Source organism: Hypanus sabinus, chromosome 14 (assembly GCF_030144855.1).
Source record: "Hypanus sabinus isolate sHypSab1 chromosome 14, sHypSab1.hap1, whole genome shotgun sequence".
NCBI classification, from domain to species: Eukaryota; Metazoa; Chordata; class Chondrichthyes; order Myliobatiformes; family Dasyatidae; genus Hypanus; species Hypanus sabinus.
In genome coordinates this window covers 103,487,873-103,505,102 of record NC_082719.1, presented here as the reverse complement: position 1 = coordinate 103,505,102, position 17,230 = coordinate 103,487,873, and the positions used below count along the sequence as shown (strand labels likewise).

General features: G+C 53.4%; 1 protein-coding gene across 3 annotated transcripts in view; it reads left to right on the top strand.

Annotated features, from left to right (window-relative positions):
- The window catches only part of LOC132405037 (putative endothelial lipase), a 51,858-nt gene that overhangs the window by 22,179 nt on the left and 12,449 nt on the right, over positions 1 to 17,230 (top strand). For all 3 annotated transcript variants that reach the window (XM_059989742.1, XM_059989744.1, XM_059989743.1), the window contains 3 exons: positions 1,631 to 1,751; positions 3,748 to 3,975; positions 6,964 to 7,068. In XM_059989742.1, coding sequence (XP_059845725.1) covers positions 1,631 to 1,751; positions 3,748 to 3,975; positions 6,964 to 7,068 — 454 coding nt within the window. The remainder of the gene's footprint in view (positions 1 to 1,630; positions 1,752 to 3,747; positions 3,976 to 6,963; positions 7,069 to 17,230) is intronic.

Here is a 17,230-nt window from a genome sequence, read left to right as displayed (position 1 = left end):
CCAGAGTTTCCCTTCCCCCAGCTCCACTCCCTCCTGTGCATAGCGTCAGCGAGCAATGATTCCCCCCTCTCCCCACCAGCAAAAAAAGCATCGGCACCCATCACCGAGCACTCAAGCGTGAGCAAAGACACAGACTTGCAGTCCTCCAAAGTCTGCTTGTTCACCCAGTATTCAACATACCACAGGCTCTCTCCCTCCCTAATAAGGGAGAAAGGGGTGTCTGTTTCACAGCGAGAGGGGAGACATAGTAGACAACTCGCTGGCTTACGATGTTAAAAGTCCATTGCGTCGCTTTTACTGAGCTCTGTGCCCAAAGATCTCGGATCTCTAGTCACACAGCCTTAGATCTTCCATCTCCCACAACACACCGATCTCCTGCCCGGACACCGACCTTTGACCTGCCAGTCTCCAGTGCCCTGAGATTTTGGCCCTTCTGACCACTTGGCGTGCTGAGTAACGGCCAGTCATGAAACCCTGACAGTGGGTCCCATTCCCTCGAAGAACCGTAGTCAGCTTGTGACTCCAGGTCAGGGTCTTCAAGAGAACCCTGAAAGGGAAAGGTGGAGATACTAAAGATGGAACGAGAACTATTTCTGAAGATGCAAGCAAAGGAGTCGCCGTTAGGCGCCATTAATTCTCCTAAGCTGTTCCTTCTGTGGTAAGGGAAACAACCACTGTTACGTTATAAACTCAAGATTCTGCAGATTATGTACAACAATTTCTCCAACTTGTGGTAATTGTCCCTGTGGTAAACTATGTATACCTGTCTGGACACGCCCCTCTGCTGACTGCTCCTGTAGCTCCTCCCACAGACCCCTGTATAAAGGTGATTGGGGCACTGCCCCTCCCTCAGTCTTCGACATGTCGTGCTCCCTTTTTGCTGTAATAAAAGCCTATCGTTCACTTCCAGTCTCCGAGAGTTATTAATGGCGCATCGGTCCCTCTCCCCCTTCCCTCTTCTTCATTTCCCAACTCTGGCCTCTTTTCCTCACCTGCCTATCACCTTCCCCGATACCCCTCCTCCACCCCTTTCTCCCATGGTCCACTCTCCTCTCCTATCAGATTCCTTCTTCTCCAGCCCTTTACCTCTTCCACCTATCACCTGTCAGCCTCTTACTCCATTTCCTGACCCCCCCCCCCCACCCATAAGGCTTCCCTTCCTGCTATTCTCCTTCCCTTCCCACCCCCACCTTATTCTGGCAACTTCCCTCTTCCTTTCCAGCCCTGAGGAATGGTCTTGGCCTGAAATGTCAACTGTTTATTCATTTCCATGGACCTGCCGAGCTCCTCCCGCACTCTGTCTGTGTTGCTTTGAATTTCCAGCATCTGGGGGGTCTCGTGCTTAGACTGCAGTTGCTGGGAATCCAGAGCAACAAAGAAAATGCTGGAGGGACTCAACAGATCAGGTTAGCATCTGTGGAGGGAAACAAACTGTTGCTCTCTCAGGCTGAGACCCCTCACCTGGGCTTCTTGACCCTTCAGTTCCCCCTCCAGTCCTGATGAAGGGTTATCCAGAATTCACTCAACACAGCACTGAACTGTTCCCACCATCTGTCCACAGCTGAATTGTGTAGGAACCTTGAAGCTTGCTCAGGGATTAACATCATTCTCTGCTTTTTGTCTTTTTCAGTGTTCCACTATCAGCTAAAGTTGCACTTATTCAGCACAAAGGCAATAGAGGACTCCAACCCCAAACTGAATGTCAACTTCTACGGCACTGCTCTCGACAGCAGGGTTACCAGCATTGAAATGTACGTAGAGTAAGGTGGTGTGTTTGAAACCTGACTGGGAGGTGCAGGGATGTGTTTAGACCTGTACAACACAGAACCAGGCCCTTTGGCCCATCTAGTCCATGCCAAACTAGTAATCTGCCTAGTCCCATCAACCTGCACCTGGACCATAGCCCTCCGTGCCCCTCCCGCCCATGTACTTGTCCAAATTGAAATTCTCCATTGTCATCGAGCACACTGGACCTTTAGGAGAACAGAAAGTTCAAAGTAAGTTTATTTTCAAACTATGTATATGTCACCATACACTACCCCGAGATTATTTTACTGTGGGCATTCACAGTAACTACAAAGAAACCGTGATAGAATCGATGGAAAAGTGCACACAACCAGGTGGACAACTGTTACATAAAGGGGAGTCACAGGCTGCACTTTCCAATGACAGTAGCTCAGAATCATACCTGGAGGGCTTGGGCCGTCCACAATACGTTGCCAAGTGTCGCCAGCACCATCTTGGAATCTACTCTACTTGAGTGGTTGCACTCCTACAGCTGAGAATCAGGCCCCTCGGCCCATTTAGTTTGTGTCAAACAATTGTTCTGTCTAGTCCCATCTGCCTGCACCTTGACCATAAATATTCAAATCAAACCCCCATTCACTTAAATGTTGAAATCGAACTTGAACCCACTGCTTCTGCTGGCAGCTCGTTCCACACTCTTACCACCCTCTGAATGAAGAAATTTGCCCTCATGTTCCCCTTAAACATTTCACCTTTCACCCTTAACCTATGACCTCTAGATCTGGTCTCACCCAACCTCAGTGGAAAACAGCCATAGAGAAGTACAGTACAGAAACAGGCCCATTTAGTCCATGCAAACCATTTAAACTGCCGACTCTATCGACCTGCATCGGGACCATAGCCCTCCGTACTCTACCATCCATGTACCTATTCAAGCTTCCCTAAAACATTGAAATCGAGCTCGCATGAACCACTTGTGCTGGCAGCTCGTTCCACTCTCTCACGACCTTCTGAGTGAAGATGTTTACCCTTGTGTTCCCCTTAAACTTTTTATCTTTCACCCTTAACGCATGACATCTGGTTGTAGTCTCACACAACCTCAGTGGGGAAAGCCTGCGAGCATTTACCCTCTCTGAACCCCTCATGACTTTATATACCTCTATAAAATCTCCGCTTTATCTTCTGTATTCTGAGGATAAAAGGGATACAGTCATAACCTATCCAATATTTCTATATAACTCGGGTCCTCCAGTCCCAGCGACATCCTTGTTAGTTGTCTCTGTACTCTTTCAACCTGATTTACATCTTTCCTGGAGGTAGGTGACCTAAGCTCCACCCAATACTCCAAATTTGGCTTCATCAAGTCTCGTACAACTTCAACAAAACACCCCATCTCCTGGACTTGCATTTACCCTGTCTATATCCCTCAAATGCAATTAAATCTTCCCTCAAGTCCTTAAAGGATTAATAGTCGTGGTAAATGTGGGCATCAGGTAAACCTGATGAAATTAGAAAGTAATAAACCTTTATTAAAATGCTTAAGCACCTACATGGAGATACAAGAGCACGTAAGCACGCAGATGGCGATTGGATGGGATGGCAGAAGTTTTCTTACACAGCGTATGTGGAATACACTGCCAGCAGTGGTGGGACAGGGAGATATGTTTGGAGTATTTAAGAAACACTCAGATTGGCTCATGGCTGAAAGATAATGGGGGATTGGGTGGGAGGGAAGGATTAGAATGATCTTGGAGTAGGTTGGCACAAGATTGTAGGCTGAAGGGCCGGTATTCATATGGTTATAAAGCTTTGCAGCACAGAAACAGGCCCTTCAGCCCATTCATTGTGTGCTCTCTTATTCTGCCTCATCCCATTGACCGTCAGCTGGACCATTGTCCTCTATACCCCTGCCAGCCATGTAGTTGCCCAAATATCTGTTAAATATTGAAATCAACCTGTTCGGTGTTCTGTTCTCAGTTTGAGATTAATGTTTTCTTTCAGGCCTGAGCAGATTAGTGCAAACAGGACACATTCTTTTCTTGTCTACCTGGAGGAGGAGATCGGGGACTTGCTGAGGATTAAACTGAGCTGGGACAAATCCACCTCGTCGTGGTCGTTTTGGACAAATTTTAAAAATTTGTGGTACGGGTCGGCCTCTGATGGGGACACAGATCTGAATGAGCTGGAGATAAGGAAGATACGAGTGAAGTCTGGGGAAACGCAGAAGAAGTGAGTATGATCTTCCTCGGGCATCGGGACACTGGCGCAGGTAGCATAGTGCTAACTGCTACATGGCCGTGACACCCCCTTCACAATGAGTAGGGAGAGAGGTAACGTTCTCAAAACCAGACTCTGCAGTTAGTGCTAATCAGGCATCTGGTTAAATAATGTAAATAAGATGGAGTCCTTGAGCCTATCAAAATTAACAAGCTTACAGGAAACAGAAGGCATCAGGAGACCTCATTACAAACAGCGAGTTGCTCGGGATAGGCACAAGCAACTCTAAATGGTTAATGACTGTCCTTAAACAACTATTAACCAATTTGGGTGCTCTGAAAAGCTCAGCACCCAATGCTCTCTGGTGCCCTGCACAGACTCATTACAGTTTCCTGTAGTGGGTGAGTCTAGGTCCAGAGGACACCGTGTCCGAATAGAAGGACGTACATTCAGAACAGAGATGAAAAGGAATTTTTTTAGCCTGAGTGTGCTGAATCTGAAGACTTCATTGCCACGGCTAGATTTGGAAGCCAAGTCATTGAGTATATTTAAACATTGATAGGTTCAGGGTGTCAAAGGTTACAGGAAGAAGGCAGGAAAATGGGATTGTGAGGAATAATGAAATCGGCCATGATGGAGTGGCGAACCTGACTTGTTGGGCTGAATGGCCTAGTTATGCTCCTTATGTTTTATGGTCTATTGTTTTATGAGCTTTGATTTTTCCAACTTCTAGTAAATTCTCTACCTCTGCCTCCTACATTTTCCACTCCCCACTCTTAACCTTCCTCTTTTCCCCACCTGCCCATTATCTCTCTGGTGTCCCTCCTCCTTCCCTTTTTCTTATGGTCTATTGCCCTCTCCTATCCGATTCCTTCTCCAGCTCTCTAGCTCTTCCACGTATCACCTTCCAGCTCTTACTTCTCCTCCCTCCCCCCACCCACCCATCTGGTCTCACCCATCACTCACCCACCTTCCCCCTCACCTGGTCTCACCTTTCACCTGCCAGCTTGTACCCCTTCCTGTCTCCTCATCTTCTGTCTTCTGCTCCCTTCCTTTCTAGTCCTGATGAAGGGTCTCAGCCAGAAATGATGGCTGAAGTAAAGAGCTGGGAAGTTGATTGATGAAAAGGATACAGGGCTGGAGAAGGGGGAATCTGATGGGAGAGGAGGGAAGGCCATGGAAGAAAGAAAAGGGGGAGGAACACCAGAGGGAGGCGATGGGCAAGTAAGGAGATAAGGTGAGAGAGGAGAATGGTGAAGTGGTTGGGGAGGGGGACTCCTTACCAGAACTTCGAGAAATCGATCTTCATGTCATCGTTTGGAGGCTACCCAGATAGAATACAAGGTGTTGACCCTCTAACCTGAGAGTGGCCTCATCCCGACAGGGGTTGGGCCAGGTTGTTGCCTGCCAAAGGAGTACTTGGTAAGTGGGAGGCCTTCAAAAATGGAACTTTGAGAGTTGTGTTTTTCTGTGCCCGTCAGAGTAAAAGGCAAGGATAACATGTTAAGGGAACCTTGGTTTTTGAGAGAGTTTGAGGCCCTGGTTAAGGAAAAGGAGGCACATAGCAGGTGTAGGCAGGCAGGGACAAATGAGGTGCTTGTGGAGTATAAGAAATGCAAGAGAACACTTGAAGGAAATCAGGGGGGCTAAAAGAAGGCATGAAGTTGCTCTGACGGACAAGGTGAAGGAGAACACCAAGTGCTTCGGCAGATATATTAAGAACAAAAGGATTGCAAGTGACAAAATTGGTCCTCTGGAAGACTGCGGTGCTAATCTATATGTGGAGCCGTACAAGGATTGGGGAGCTCTTAAACAGGAGGAAATCTGCAGAGGCTGGAAATCCAAGCGACACACACAATGCTGGAGGAACTGAGCAGGTCAGGCAGCATCTGTGGAGAGGAATACAGTGGACGACTTGGGCTGAGATGTCAATTTTATCTTTTTCCATAGGTGCTATCTGGCCTGTTGAGTTCCTCAGTTGTACAATTTCAACATACCTTCCCAACTCCAGTACTCATACTTTCATCTATGTAGGCCAATGTGCCAAAAGCTTTCTTTACGACCCTATCTACCCGTGATGCCTCTTTGAATGGATCAGTATTCCCAGATTCCTCTGGTCCATCACGTTCCTCACTGCTCTCTCATACCCTGGTTTGCTTTTCTTCTCATTTTGTCAGCCTTTGAAGGACACATCCAAATGTTGCTGGCATTCACAGATATCGGTGAACATTTAGGAAATCTGACCCTCCCTCCCCTGCCCCTCTCATACCATTCCCTTTGCAAGCCCAGTCCAGCACAGCAAAAGCCCTCCCCACTATTGGGCGCATTTACAAAGAGCACTGCTGCAAGAAAGCAGTATCCATTATCAAGCAGCCCACCATTCGGGCCAGGCTCTCTGGTGAGTGCGGACATCGGGGTGAAGGGACAGGAGCCTCGGGACCCACACCACCAGGCTCAGGAAGAGTTATGGCCCCGCAGCCATCAAGGTCCTGAACCAGAGAGGATAACCTCACTCCCCACAATTCTGAACTGATCCCACAATCTACAAACTCATGTTCAAGTACTCGACAACTTGTTCTCAGTATTTACTTATTAGTTATTATTTGTTTCTTTTTTTGTACTTGCACAGTTGTCATTTTTGCACATTGGTTCCTTGTCAATCTTTGCACTTTTTCATTGATTCTGTTGTATTTCTTTGTTCTACTGTGAATGTCTGCAAGAACATGAATCTCAGGGTGGTGTATGGTGACGTGCACACTTTGATAATAAACTTACTTCGATCTTTGCAAATTTGAAGTAAACTTATTATCAAAGTAAAATAAAATATTCCTAGCACTTTGCAAAACCAAATTTCTGCACTGTTGTACATTCTACAAAATACGGATGGGCAAAAGCCCAGACACTGCCAGTGGAACCATTCCTTTTCTGTTCACTGGCAAAGGGCGGGCGAGAGAGATGTTCAAGCCCCTCATGTTAACTTTAAGCTGTTTTTATTTTCAGGTATACATTCTGTGCAAGCAATCCATCAGCCACAAAAATCTCGCCTGGGAGTGAGTTGACTTATATCAAGTGTCTGGATGACTGGCCGGTCAAAAATAAAACCAGGTATGCAGCAACATTAGTCAGAGAGTGATAGGGCCATAGCTCAGAAAGGTGAGATCCAAATGTAGTGTTGTCTGACTGTACATATATAAAACTAATTGAAACAATGTTCCTCTGTACACCCATCCACACAGCACACAAGTCAAAATATTACCACAAATAAGTAAATAAAATTAATTCAAAATGTGTAATGCATGCATGGGTAAACAGCAAGTAGCCCGCTGTCCGAGTGACAAGACCATATAACCATATAACAATTACAGCACGGAAACAGGCCATCTCGGCCCTTCTAGTCCGTGCCGAACGCTTACTCTCACCTAGTCCCACTGACCTGCACTCAGCCAATAACCCTCCATTCCTTTCCTGTCCATGTACCTATCCAAGACATTGGTGGTGTCTCTCAGCCTGAGGGAAGATCCTGTTACCCCGTCTATCAGGCCTTCTTCCCACCTAGTCTGTGACAAATTATTAATCTGCCTAGTCCTATCGATCCTCGCCCGGCCAACACCTCCATACACCTCCCTTCCAAGTACTTCTTCAAATTTCTCTTTGTTGCAATCGAACCCACATCCACCACTTCACCTGGCAGCTTATTCCACACTCCCACCACCCACTGAGTGAAGAAATTCCTCTTAATCCTCGACACATTCTGATGCACGCTTAGAATGCACAATTTTAATCATTTGAATATAATTTTAAAATATTTTAACTATCGATTGGATCAGCCAGTTTGTAGAGTAGCAAAGCAAATGTGGCAAATCCATGTGGTGGAAGACGCAGTTCCCAAGTGAGTGAGTGACCCGGTTCCCGAGTGAGTGAGTGACCCGGTTCTCGAGTGAGTGAGTGAGTGACCCGGTTCTCGAGTGAGTGAGTGAGTGACCCGGTTCCCGAGTGAGTGAGTGACCCGGTTCCCGAGTGAGTGACCCGGTTCCCGAGTGAGTGAGTGAGTGACCCGGTTCCCGAGTGAGTGAGTGAGTGACCCGGTTCCCGAGTGAGTGAGTGACCCGGTTCCCGAGTGAGTGAGTGAGTGACCCGGTTCCCGAGTGAGTGAGTGAGTGACCCGGTTCCCGAGTGAGTGAGTGACCCGGTTCCCGAGTGAGTGAGTGACCCGGTTCCCGAGTGAGTGAGTGACCCGGTTCCCAAGTGAGTGAGTGACCCGGTTCACGAGTGAGTGAGTGACCCGGTTCCCGAGTGAGTGAGTGACCCGGTTCCCGAGTGAGTGAGTGACCCGGTTCCCGAGTGAGTGAGTGACCCGGTTCCCAAGTGAGTGAGTGAGTGACCCGGTTCCCGAGTGAGTGAGTGAGTGACCCGTTTCCCGAGTGAGTGAGTGACCCGGTTCCTGAGTGAGTGTGTGTCCTGGTTCCTGAGTGAGTGAGTGAGTGAGTGGAAGACACGGTTCCCGAGTGAGTGAGTGACGCAGTTCCCGAGTGAGTGAGTGAGTGGAAGACGCGGTTCCCGAGTGAGTGAGTGACCCGGTTCCCGAGTGAGTGAGTGAGTGAGTGACGCGGTTCCCGAGTGAGTGAGTGACCCGGTTCCCGAGTGAGTGAGTGAGTGGAAGACGCGGTTCCCGAGTGAGTGAGTGACCCGGTTCCCGAGTGAGTGAGTGAGTGGAAGACGTGGTTCCTGAGTGAGTGGGTGACCCGGTTCCTGAGTGAGTGGGTGACCCGGTTCCTGAGTGAGTGGGTGACCCGGTTCCTGAGTGAGTGAGTGACCCAGTTCCCGAGTGAGTGAGTGACCCAGTTCCTGAGTGAGTGAGTGAGTGGAAGACGTGGTTCCCGAGTGAGTGAGTGACCCAGTTCCTGAGTGAGTGAGTGAGTGGAAGACGTGGTTCCCGAGTGAGTGAGTGACCCGGTTCCTGAGTGAGTGAGTGAGTGGAAGACGTGGTTCCCGAGTGAGTGAGTGACCCAGTTCCTGAGTGAGTGAGTGAGTGGAAGACGTGGTTCCCGAGTGAGTGAGTGACCCGGTTCCCGAGTGAGTGAGTGACCCGGTTCCCGAGTGAGTGAGTGACCCGGTTCCCGAGTGAGTGAGTGACGTGGTTCCCGAGTGAGTGAGTGACCCGGTTCCCGAGTGAGTGAGTGACCCGGTTCCTGAGTGAGTGAGTGAGTGGAAGACGCGGTTCCTGAGTGAGTGAGTGACCCGGTTCCTGAGTGAGTGAGTGACCCGGTTCCCGAGTGAGTGTGTGAGTGAGTGACGCGGTTCCCGAGTGAGTGAGTGACGCGGTTCCTGAGTGAGTGAGTGACCCGGTTCCCGAGTGAGTGAGTGAGTGAGTGACGCGGTTCCCGAGTGAGTGAGTGACCCGGTTCCCGAGTGAGTGAGTGAGTGGAAGACGCGGTTCCCGAGTGAGTGAGTGACCCGGTTCCCGAGTGAGTGAGTGACCCAGTTCCTGAGTGAGTGAGTGAGTGGAAGACGTGGTTCCCGAGTGAGTGAGTGACCCAGTTCCTGAGTGAGTGAGTGAGTGGAAGACGTGGTTCCCGAGTGAGTGAGTGACCCGGTTCCCGAGTGAGTGAGTGAGTGGAAGACGCGGTTCCCGAGTGAGTGAGTGACCCGGTTCCCGAGTGAGTGAGTGAGTGAGTGACGCGGTTCCCGAGTGAGTGAGTGACCCGGTTCCCGAGTGAGTGAGTGAGTGGAAGACGCGGTTCCCGAGTGAGTGAGTGACCCGGTTCCCGAGTGAGTGAGTGAGTGACGCGGTTCCCGAGTGAGTGAGTGACCCGGTTCCCGAGTGAGTGAGTGAGTGGAAGACGCGGTTCCCGAGTGAGTGAGTGACCCGGTTCCCGAGTGAGTGAGTGAGTGAGTGGAAGACGTGGTTCCTGAGTGAGTGGGTGACCCGGTTCCTGAGTGAGTGGGTGACCCGGTTCCTGAGTGAGTGGGTGACCCGGTTCCCGAGTGAGTGAGTGACCCAGTTCCCGAGTGAGTGAGTGACCCAGTTCCTGAGTGAGTGAGTGAGTGGAAGACGTGGTTCCCGAGTGAGTGAGTGACCCGGTTCCTGAGTGAGTGAGTGAGTGGAAGACGTGGTTCCCGAGTGAGTGAGTGACCCAGTTCCTGAGTGAGTGAGTGAGTGGAAGACGTGGTTCCCGAGTGAGTGAGTGACCCGGTTCCTGAGTGGGTGGGTGACCCGGTTCCCGAGTGAGTGAGTGACCCGGTTCCCGAGTGAGTGAGTGACCCGGTTCCCGAGTGAGTGAGTGACCCGGTTCCCGAGTGAGTGAGTGACCCGGTTCCCGAGTGAGTGAGTGACCCGGTTCCCGAGTGAGTGAGTGACGTGGTTCCTGAGTGAGTGAGTGAGTGACCCGGTTCCCGAGTGAGTGAGTGACCCGGTTCCTGAGTGAGTGAGTGAGTGGAAGACGCGGTTCCTGAGTGAGTGAGTGACCCGGTTCCTGAGTGAGTGAGTGACCCGGTTCCCGAGTGAGTGTGTGAGTGAGTGACGCAGTTCCCGAGTGAGTGAGTGACGCGGTTCCTGAGTGAGTGAGTGACCCGGTTCCCGAGTGAGTGAGTGAGTGAGTGACGCGGTTCCCGAGTGAGTGAGTGACCCGGTTCCCGAGTGAGTGAGTGAGTGGAAGACGCGGTTCCCGAGTGAGTGAGTGACCCGGTTCCCGAGTGAGTGAGTGACCCAGTTCCTGAGTGAGTGAGTGAGTGGAAGACGTGGTTCCCGAGTGAGTGAGTGACCCAGTTCCTGAGTGAGTGAGTGAGTGGAAGACGTGGTTCCCGAGTGAGTGAGTGACCCGGTTCCTGAGTGAGTGAGTGGAAGACGTGGTTCCCGAGTGAGTGAGTGACCCAGTTCCTGAGTGAGTGAGTGAGTGGAAGACGTGGTTCCCGAGTGAGTGAGTGACCCGGTTCCTGAGTGGGTGGGTGACCCGGTTCCCGAGTGAGTGAGTGACCCGGTTCCCGAGTGAGTGAGTGACCCGGTTCCCGAGTGAGTGAGTGACGTGGTTCCTGAGTGAGTGAGTGAGTGACCCGGTTCCTGAGTGAGTGAGTGACCCGGTTCCCGAGTGAGTGGGTGACCCGGTTCCCGAGTGAGTGGGTGACCCGGTTCCTGAGTGAGTGAGTGACCCGGTTCCTGAGTGAGTGAGTGACCCGGTTCCTGAGTGGGTGAGTGACCCGGTTCCCGCGTGAGTGAGTGAGCGAGTGACCCGGTTCCCGAGTGAGTGAGTGACCCGGTTCCCGCGTGAGTGAGTGAGCGAGTGACCCGGTTCCCGAGTGAGTGAGTGAGGTAGTGACCCAGTTCCCGAGTGAGTGAGTGACACGGTTCCTGAGTGAGTGAGTGACCCGGTTCCTGAGTGAGTGAGTGACCCGGTTCCTGAGTGAGTGAGTGACCCGGTTCCTGAGTGAGTGAGTGACCTGGTTCCTGAGTGAGTGAGTGACCCGGTTCCTGAGTGAGTGAGTGACCCGGTTCCTGAGTGAGTGAGTGACCCGGTTCCCGAGTGAGTGAGTGACCCGGTTCCCGAGTGAGTGAGTGACCCGGTTCCCAAGTGAGTGAGTGACCCGGTTCCCGAGTGAGTGAGTGACCCGGTTCCCGCGTGAGTGAGTGAGCGAGTGACCCGGTTCCCGAGTGAGTGAGTGAGGTAGTGACCCAGTTCCCGAGTGAGTGAGTGACACGGTTCCTGAGTGAGTGAGTGACCCGGTTCCTGAGTGAGTGAGTGAGTGACCTGGTTCCTGAGTGAGTGGGTGACGCGGTTCCTGAGTGAGTGAGTGAGTGGAAAACGCAGTTCCCGAGTGAGAGTGTGTCCTGGTTCCTGAGTGAGTGAACAAGTGGAAGACGTGGTTCCCGAGTGAGTGAGTGACCCAGTTCCCGAGTGAGTGAGTGACCCGGTTCCCGAGTGAGTGAGTGACCCGGTTCCTGAGTGAGTGAGTGACCCGGTTCCTGAGTGAGTGAGTGGAAGACGCGGTTCCCGAGTGAGTGGGTGACGCAGTTCCTGAGTGAGTGAGTGAGTGGAAGACGCGGTTCCCGAGTGAGTGGGTGACGCAGTTCCTGAGTGAGTGAGTGAGTGGAAGATGTGGTTCCTGAGTGAGCAAGCGAGTGGAAGACGCGGTTCCCGAGTGAGTGGGTGACGCGGTACCTGAGTGAGTGGAAGATGTGGTTCCTGAGTGAGCGAGCGAGTGGAAGACGCGGTTCCCGAGTGAGTGAGTGACCCGGTTCCCGAGTGAGTGAGTGAGTGGAAGACGCGGTTCCCGAGTGAGTGAGTGACCCGGTTCCCGAGTGAGTGAGTGAGTGGAAGACGTGGTTCCTGAGTGAGTGGGTGACCCGGTTCCTGAGTGAGTGGGTGACCCGGTTCCTGAGTGAGTGGGTGACCCGGTTCCTGAGTGAGTGAGTGACCCAGTTCCCGAGTGAGTGAGTGACCCAGTTCCTGAGTGAGTGAGTGAGTGGAAGACGTGGTTCCCGAGTGAGTGAGTGACCCAGTTCCTGAGTGAGTGAGTGAGTGGAAGACGTGGTTCCCGAGTGAGTGAGTGACCCGGTTCCTGAGTGAGTGAGTGAGTGGAAGACGTGGTTCCCGAGTGAGTGAGTGACCCAGTTCCTGAGTGAGTGAGTGAGTGGAAGACGTGGTTCCCGAGTGAGTGAGTGACCCGGTTCCTGAGTGGGTGGGTGACCCGGTTCCCGAGTGAGTGAGTGACCCGGTTCCCGAGTGAGTGAGTGACCCGGTTCCCGAGTGAGTGAGTGACCCGGTTCCCGAGTGAGTGAGTGACGTGGTTCCCGAGTGAGTGAGTGACCCGGTTCCCGAGTGAGTGAGTGACCCGGTTCCTGAGTGAGTGAGTGAGTGGAAGACGCGGTTCCTGAGTGAGTGAGTGACCCGGTTCCTGAGTGAGTGAGTGACCCGGTTCCCGAGTGAGTGTGTGAGTGAGTGACGCGGTTCCCGAGTGAGTGAGTGACGCGGTTCCTGAGTGAGTGAGTGACCCGGTTCCCGAGTGAGTGAGTGAGTGAGTGACGCGGTTCCCGAGTGAGTGAGTGACCCGGTTCCCGAGTGAGTGAGTGAGTGGAAGACGCGGTTCCCGAGTGAGTGAGTGACCCGGTTCCCGAGTGAGTGAGTGACCCAGTTCCTGAGTGAGTGAGTGAGTGGAAGACGTGGTTCCCGAGTGAGTGAGTGACCCAGTTCCTGAGTGAGTGAGTGAGTGGAAGACGTGGTTCCCGAGTGAGTGAGTGACCCGGTTCCCGAGTGAGTGAGTGAGTGGAAGACGCGGTTCCCGAGTGAGTGAGTGACCCGGTTCCCGAGTGAGTGAGTGAGTGAGTGACGCGGTTCCCGAGTGAGTGAGTGACCCGGTTCCCGAGTGAGTGAGTGAGTGGAAGACGCGGTTCCCGAGTGAGTGAGTGACCCGGTTCCCGAGTGAGTGAGTGAGTGGAAGACGCGGTTCCCGAGTGAGTGAGTGACCCGGTTCCCGAGTGAGTGAGTGAGTGGAAGACGCGGTTCCCGAGTGAGTGAGTGACCCGGTTCCCGAGTGAGTGAGTGAGTGAGTGGAAGACGTGGTTCCTGAGTGAGTGGGTGACCCGGTTCCTGAGTGAGTGGGTGACCCGGTTCCTGAGTGAGTGGGTGACCCGGTTCCTGAGTGAGTGAGTGACCCAGTTCCCGAGTGAGTGAGTGACCCAGTTCCTGAGTGAGTGAGTGAGTGGAAGACGTGGTTCCCGAGTGAGTGAGTGACCCGGTTCCTGAGTGAGTGAGTGAGTGGAAGACGTGGTTCCCGAGTGAGTGAGTGACCCAGTTCCTGAGTGAGTGAGTGAGTGGAAGACGTGGTTCCCGAGTGAGTGAGTGACCCGGTTCCCGCGTGAGTGAGTGAGCGAGTGACCCGGTTCCCGAGTGAGTGAGTGACCCGGTTCCCGCGTGAGTGAGTGAGCGAGTGACCCGGTTCCCGAGTGAGTGAGTGAGGTAGTGACCCAGTTCCCGAGTGAGTGAGTGACACGGTTCCTGAGTGAGTGAGTGACCCGGTTCCTGAGTGAGTGAGTGACCCGGTTCCTGAGTGAGTGAGTGACCCGGTTCCTGAGTGAGTGAGTGACCTGGTTCCTGAGTGAGTGAGTGACCCGGTTCCTGAGTGAGTGAGTGACCCGGTTCCCGAGTGAGTGAGTGACCCGGTTCCCGAGTGAGTGAGTGACCCGGTTCCCAAGTGAGTGAGTGACCCGGTTCCCGAGTGAGTGAGTGACCCGGTTCCCGCGTGAGTGAGTGAGCGAGTGACCCGGTTCCCGAGTGAGTGAGTGAGGTAGTGACCCAGTTCCCGAGTGAGTGAGTGACACGGTTCCTGAGTGAGTGAGTGACCCGGTTCCTGAGTGAGTGAGTGAGTGACCTGGTTCCTGAGTGAGTGGGTGACGCGGTTCCTGAGTGAGTGAGTGAGTGGAAAACGCAGTTCCCGAGTGAGAGTGTGTCCTGGTTCCTGAGTGAGTGAACAAGTGGAAGACGTGGTTCCCGAGTGAGTGAGTGACCCAGTTCCCGAGTGAGTGAGTGACCCGGTTCCCGAGTGAGTGAGTGACCCGGTTCCTGAGTGAGTGAGTGACCCGGTTCCTGAGTGAGTGAGTGGAAGACGCGGTTCCCGAGTGAGTGGGTGACGCAGTTCCTGAGTGAGTGAGTGAGTGGAAGATGTGGTTCCTAAGTGAGCAAGCGAGTGGAAGACGCGGTACCTGAGTGAGTGAGTGAGTGGAAGATGTGGTTCCTGAGTGAGCAAGCGAGTGGAAGACGCGGTTCCCGAGTGAGTGGGTGACGCGGTACCTGAGTGAGTGGAAGATGTGGTTCCTGAGTGAGCGAGCGAGTGGAAGACACGGTTCCTGAGTGGGCGAATGAGTGGATGATGCGGTTCCCGAGTGAGTGAGTAGGTGACGCGGTTCCCGAGTGAGTGAGTGACCCGGTTCCTGAGTGAGTGAGTGACCCGGTTCCCGAGTGAGTGAGTGACCCGGTTCCCGAGTGAGTGAGTGACCTGGTTCCTGAGTGAGTGAGTGACCCGGTTCCTGAGTGAGCGAGCGAGTGGCAGACGCGGTTCCTGAGTGAGCGAGTGAGTGACGCGGTTCCCGAGTGAGCGAGTGGAAGACCCGGTTCCCGAGTGAGTGAGTGATGCGGTTCCTGAGTGAGTGAGTGACCCGGTTCCCGAGTGAGTGAGTGACCCGGTTCCCGAGTGAGTGAGTGACCCGGTTCCCGAGTGAGTGAGTGACCCGGTTCCCGAGTGAGTGAGTGACCCGGTTCCCGAGTGAGTGAGTGACCCGGTTCCCGAGTGAGTGAGTGACCCGGTTCCCGAGTGAGTGAGTGAGTGAGCGGCAGACGCGGTTCCCGAGTGAGTGAGTGACCTGGTTCCTGAGTGAGCGAATGAGTGGAAGATGCGGTTCCTGAGTGAGTGAGTGAGTGGAAGACACGGTTCCTGAGTGAGTGAGTGACCCGGTTCCTGAGTGAGTGAGTGGAAGACGCAGTTCCCGAGTGAGTGCGTGACCCGGTTCCTGAGTGAGTGAGTGGAAGACGCGGTTCCCGAGTGAGTGGGTGACGCGGTTCCTGAATGAGTGAGTGGAAGACGCGGTTCCCGAGTGAGTGGGTGACGCGGTTCCTGAGTGAGTGAGTGAGTGGAAGACGCGGTTCCCGAGTGAGTGAGTGACCCGGTTCCTGAGTGAGTGAGTGAGTGGAAGACGCGGTTCCCGAGTGAGTGAGTGACCCAGTTCGTGAGTGAGTGAGTGACGCGGTTCCTGAGTGAGTGAGTGAGTGGAAGACGCGGTTCCCGAGTGAGTGAGTGACCCGGTTCCTGAGTGAGTGAGTGAGTGGAAGACGCGGTTCCCGAGTGAGTGAGTGACCTGGTTCCTGAGTGAGTGAGTGAGTGGAAGACACGGTTCCTCAGTGAGTGAGTGAGTGGATGACGCGGTTCCCGAGTGAGTGAGTGAGTGAGTGGGTGACGCGGTTCCCGAGTGAGTGAGTGAGTGGATGACGCGGTTCCCAAGTGAGTGAGTGGGTGACGCGGTTCCCGAGTGAGTGAGTGACGCGGTTCCTGAGTGAGTGAGTGAGTGGACGACGCGGTTCCCGAGTGAGTGCGTGACGCGGTTCCTGAGTGAGTGTGTGTCCTGGTTCCTGAGTGAGTGAACAAGTGGAAGACGTGTTTCCCGAGTGAGTGATTGACCCGGTTCCTGAGTGAGTGAGTGGAAGATGTGGTTCCTGAGTGAGCGAGCGAGTGGAAGACACGGTTCCTGAGTGAGCGAGTGGAAGATGTGGTTCCTGAGTGAGCGAGCGAGTGGAAGACACGGTTCCTGAGTGAGCGAATGAGTGGATGACGCGGTTCTCGACTGAGTGAGCGAGTGGGTGACGCGGTTCCCGAGTGAGTGAGTGACCCGGTTCCTGAGTGAGTGAGTGGAAGACGCGGTTCCTGAGTGAGTGAATGAGTGGATGATGCGGTTCCCGAGTGAGTGAGTGGATGACGCGGTTCCCGAGTGAGTGAGCGAGTGGATGACGTGGTTCCCGAGTGAGTGAGCGAGTGGATGACGTGGTTCCCGAGTGAGTGAGTGAGTGGATGACGCGGTTTCCGTGTGAGTGAGTGGGTGACGCGGTTCCCGAGTGAGTGAGTGAGTGAGTGGATGACGCGGTTCCCAAGTGAGTGAGTGAGTGGGTGACCCGGTTCCTGAGTGAGTGAGTGAGTGAGTGGAAGACACGGTTCCCAAGTGAGTGAGTGAGTGGGTGACGCGGTTCCCGAGTGAGTGAGTGACCCAGTTCCTGAGTGAGTGAGTGAGTGGATGACGCGGTTCCCGAGTGAGTGAGTGAGTGGGTGACACGGTTCCCGAGTGAGTGAGTGAGTGGATGACGTGGTTCCCGAGTGAGTGGGTGACTCGGTTCCCGAGTGAGTGGGTGACTCGGTTCCCGAGTGAGTGAGTGAGTGAGTGGAAGACGCGGTTCCTGAGTGAGCGAATGAGTGGATGATGCGGTTCCCGAGTGAGTGAGTGACCGGTTCCTGAGTGAGTGAGTGAGTGAGTGGAAGACGCGGTTCCCAAGTGAGTGACTGAGTGAGTGAGTGAGTGGGTGACGCGGTTCCTGAGTGAGCGAGTGACCTGGTTCCTGAGTGAGTGGGTGACGCGGTTCCCAAGTGAGTGAGTGACCTGGTTCCTGAGTGAGTAGGTGACGCGGTTCCTGAGTGAGCGAATGAGTGGAAGATGCGGTTCCCGAGTGAGTGGACGACCCGGTTCCTGAGTGAGTGAGTGACCTGGTTCCTGAGTGAGTGAGTGACCTGGTTCCCG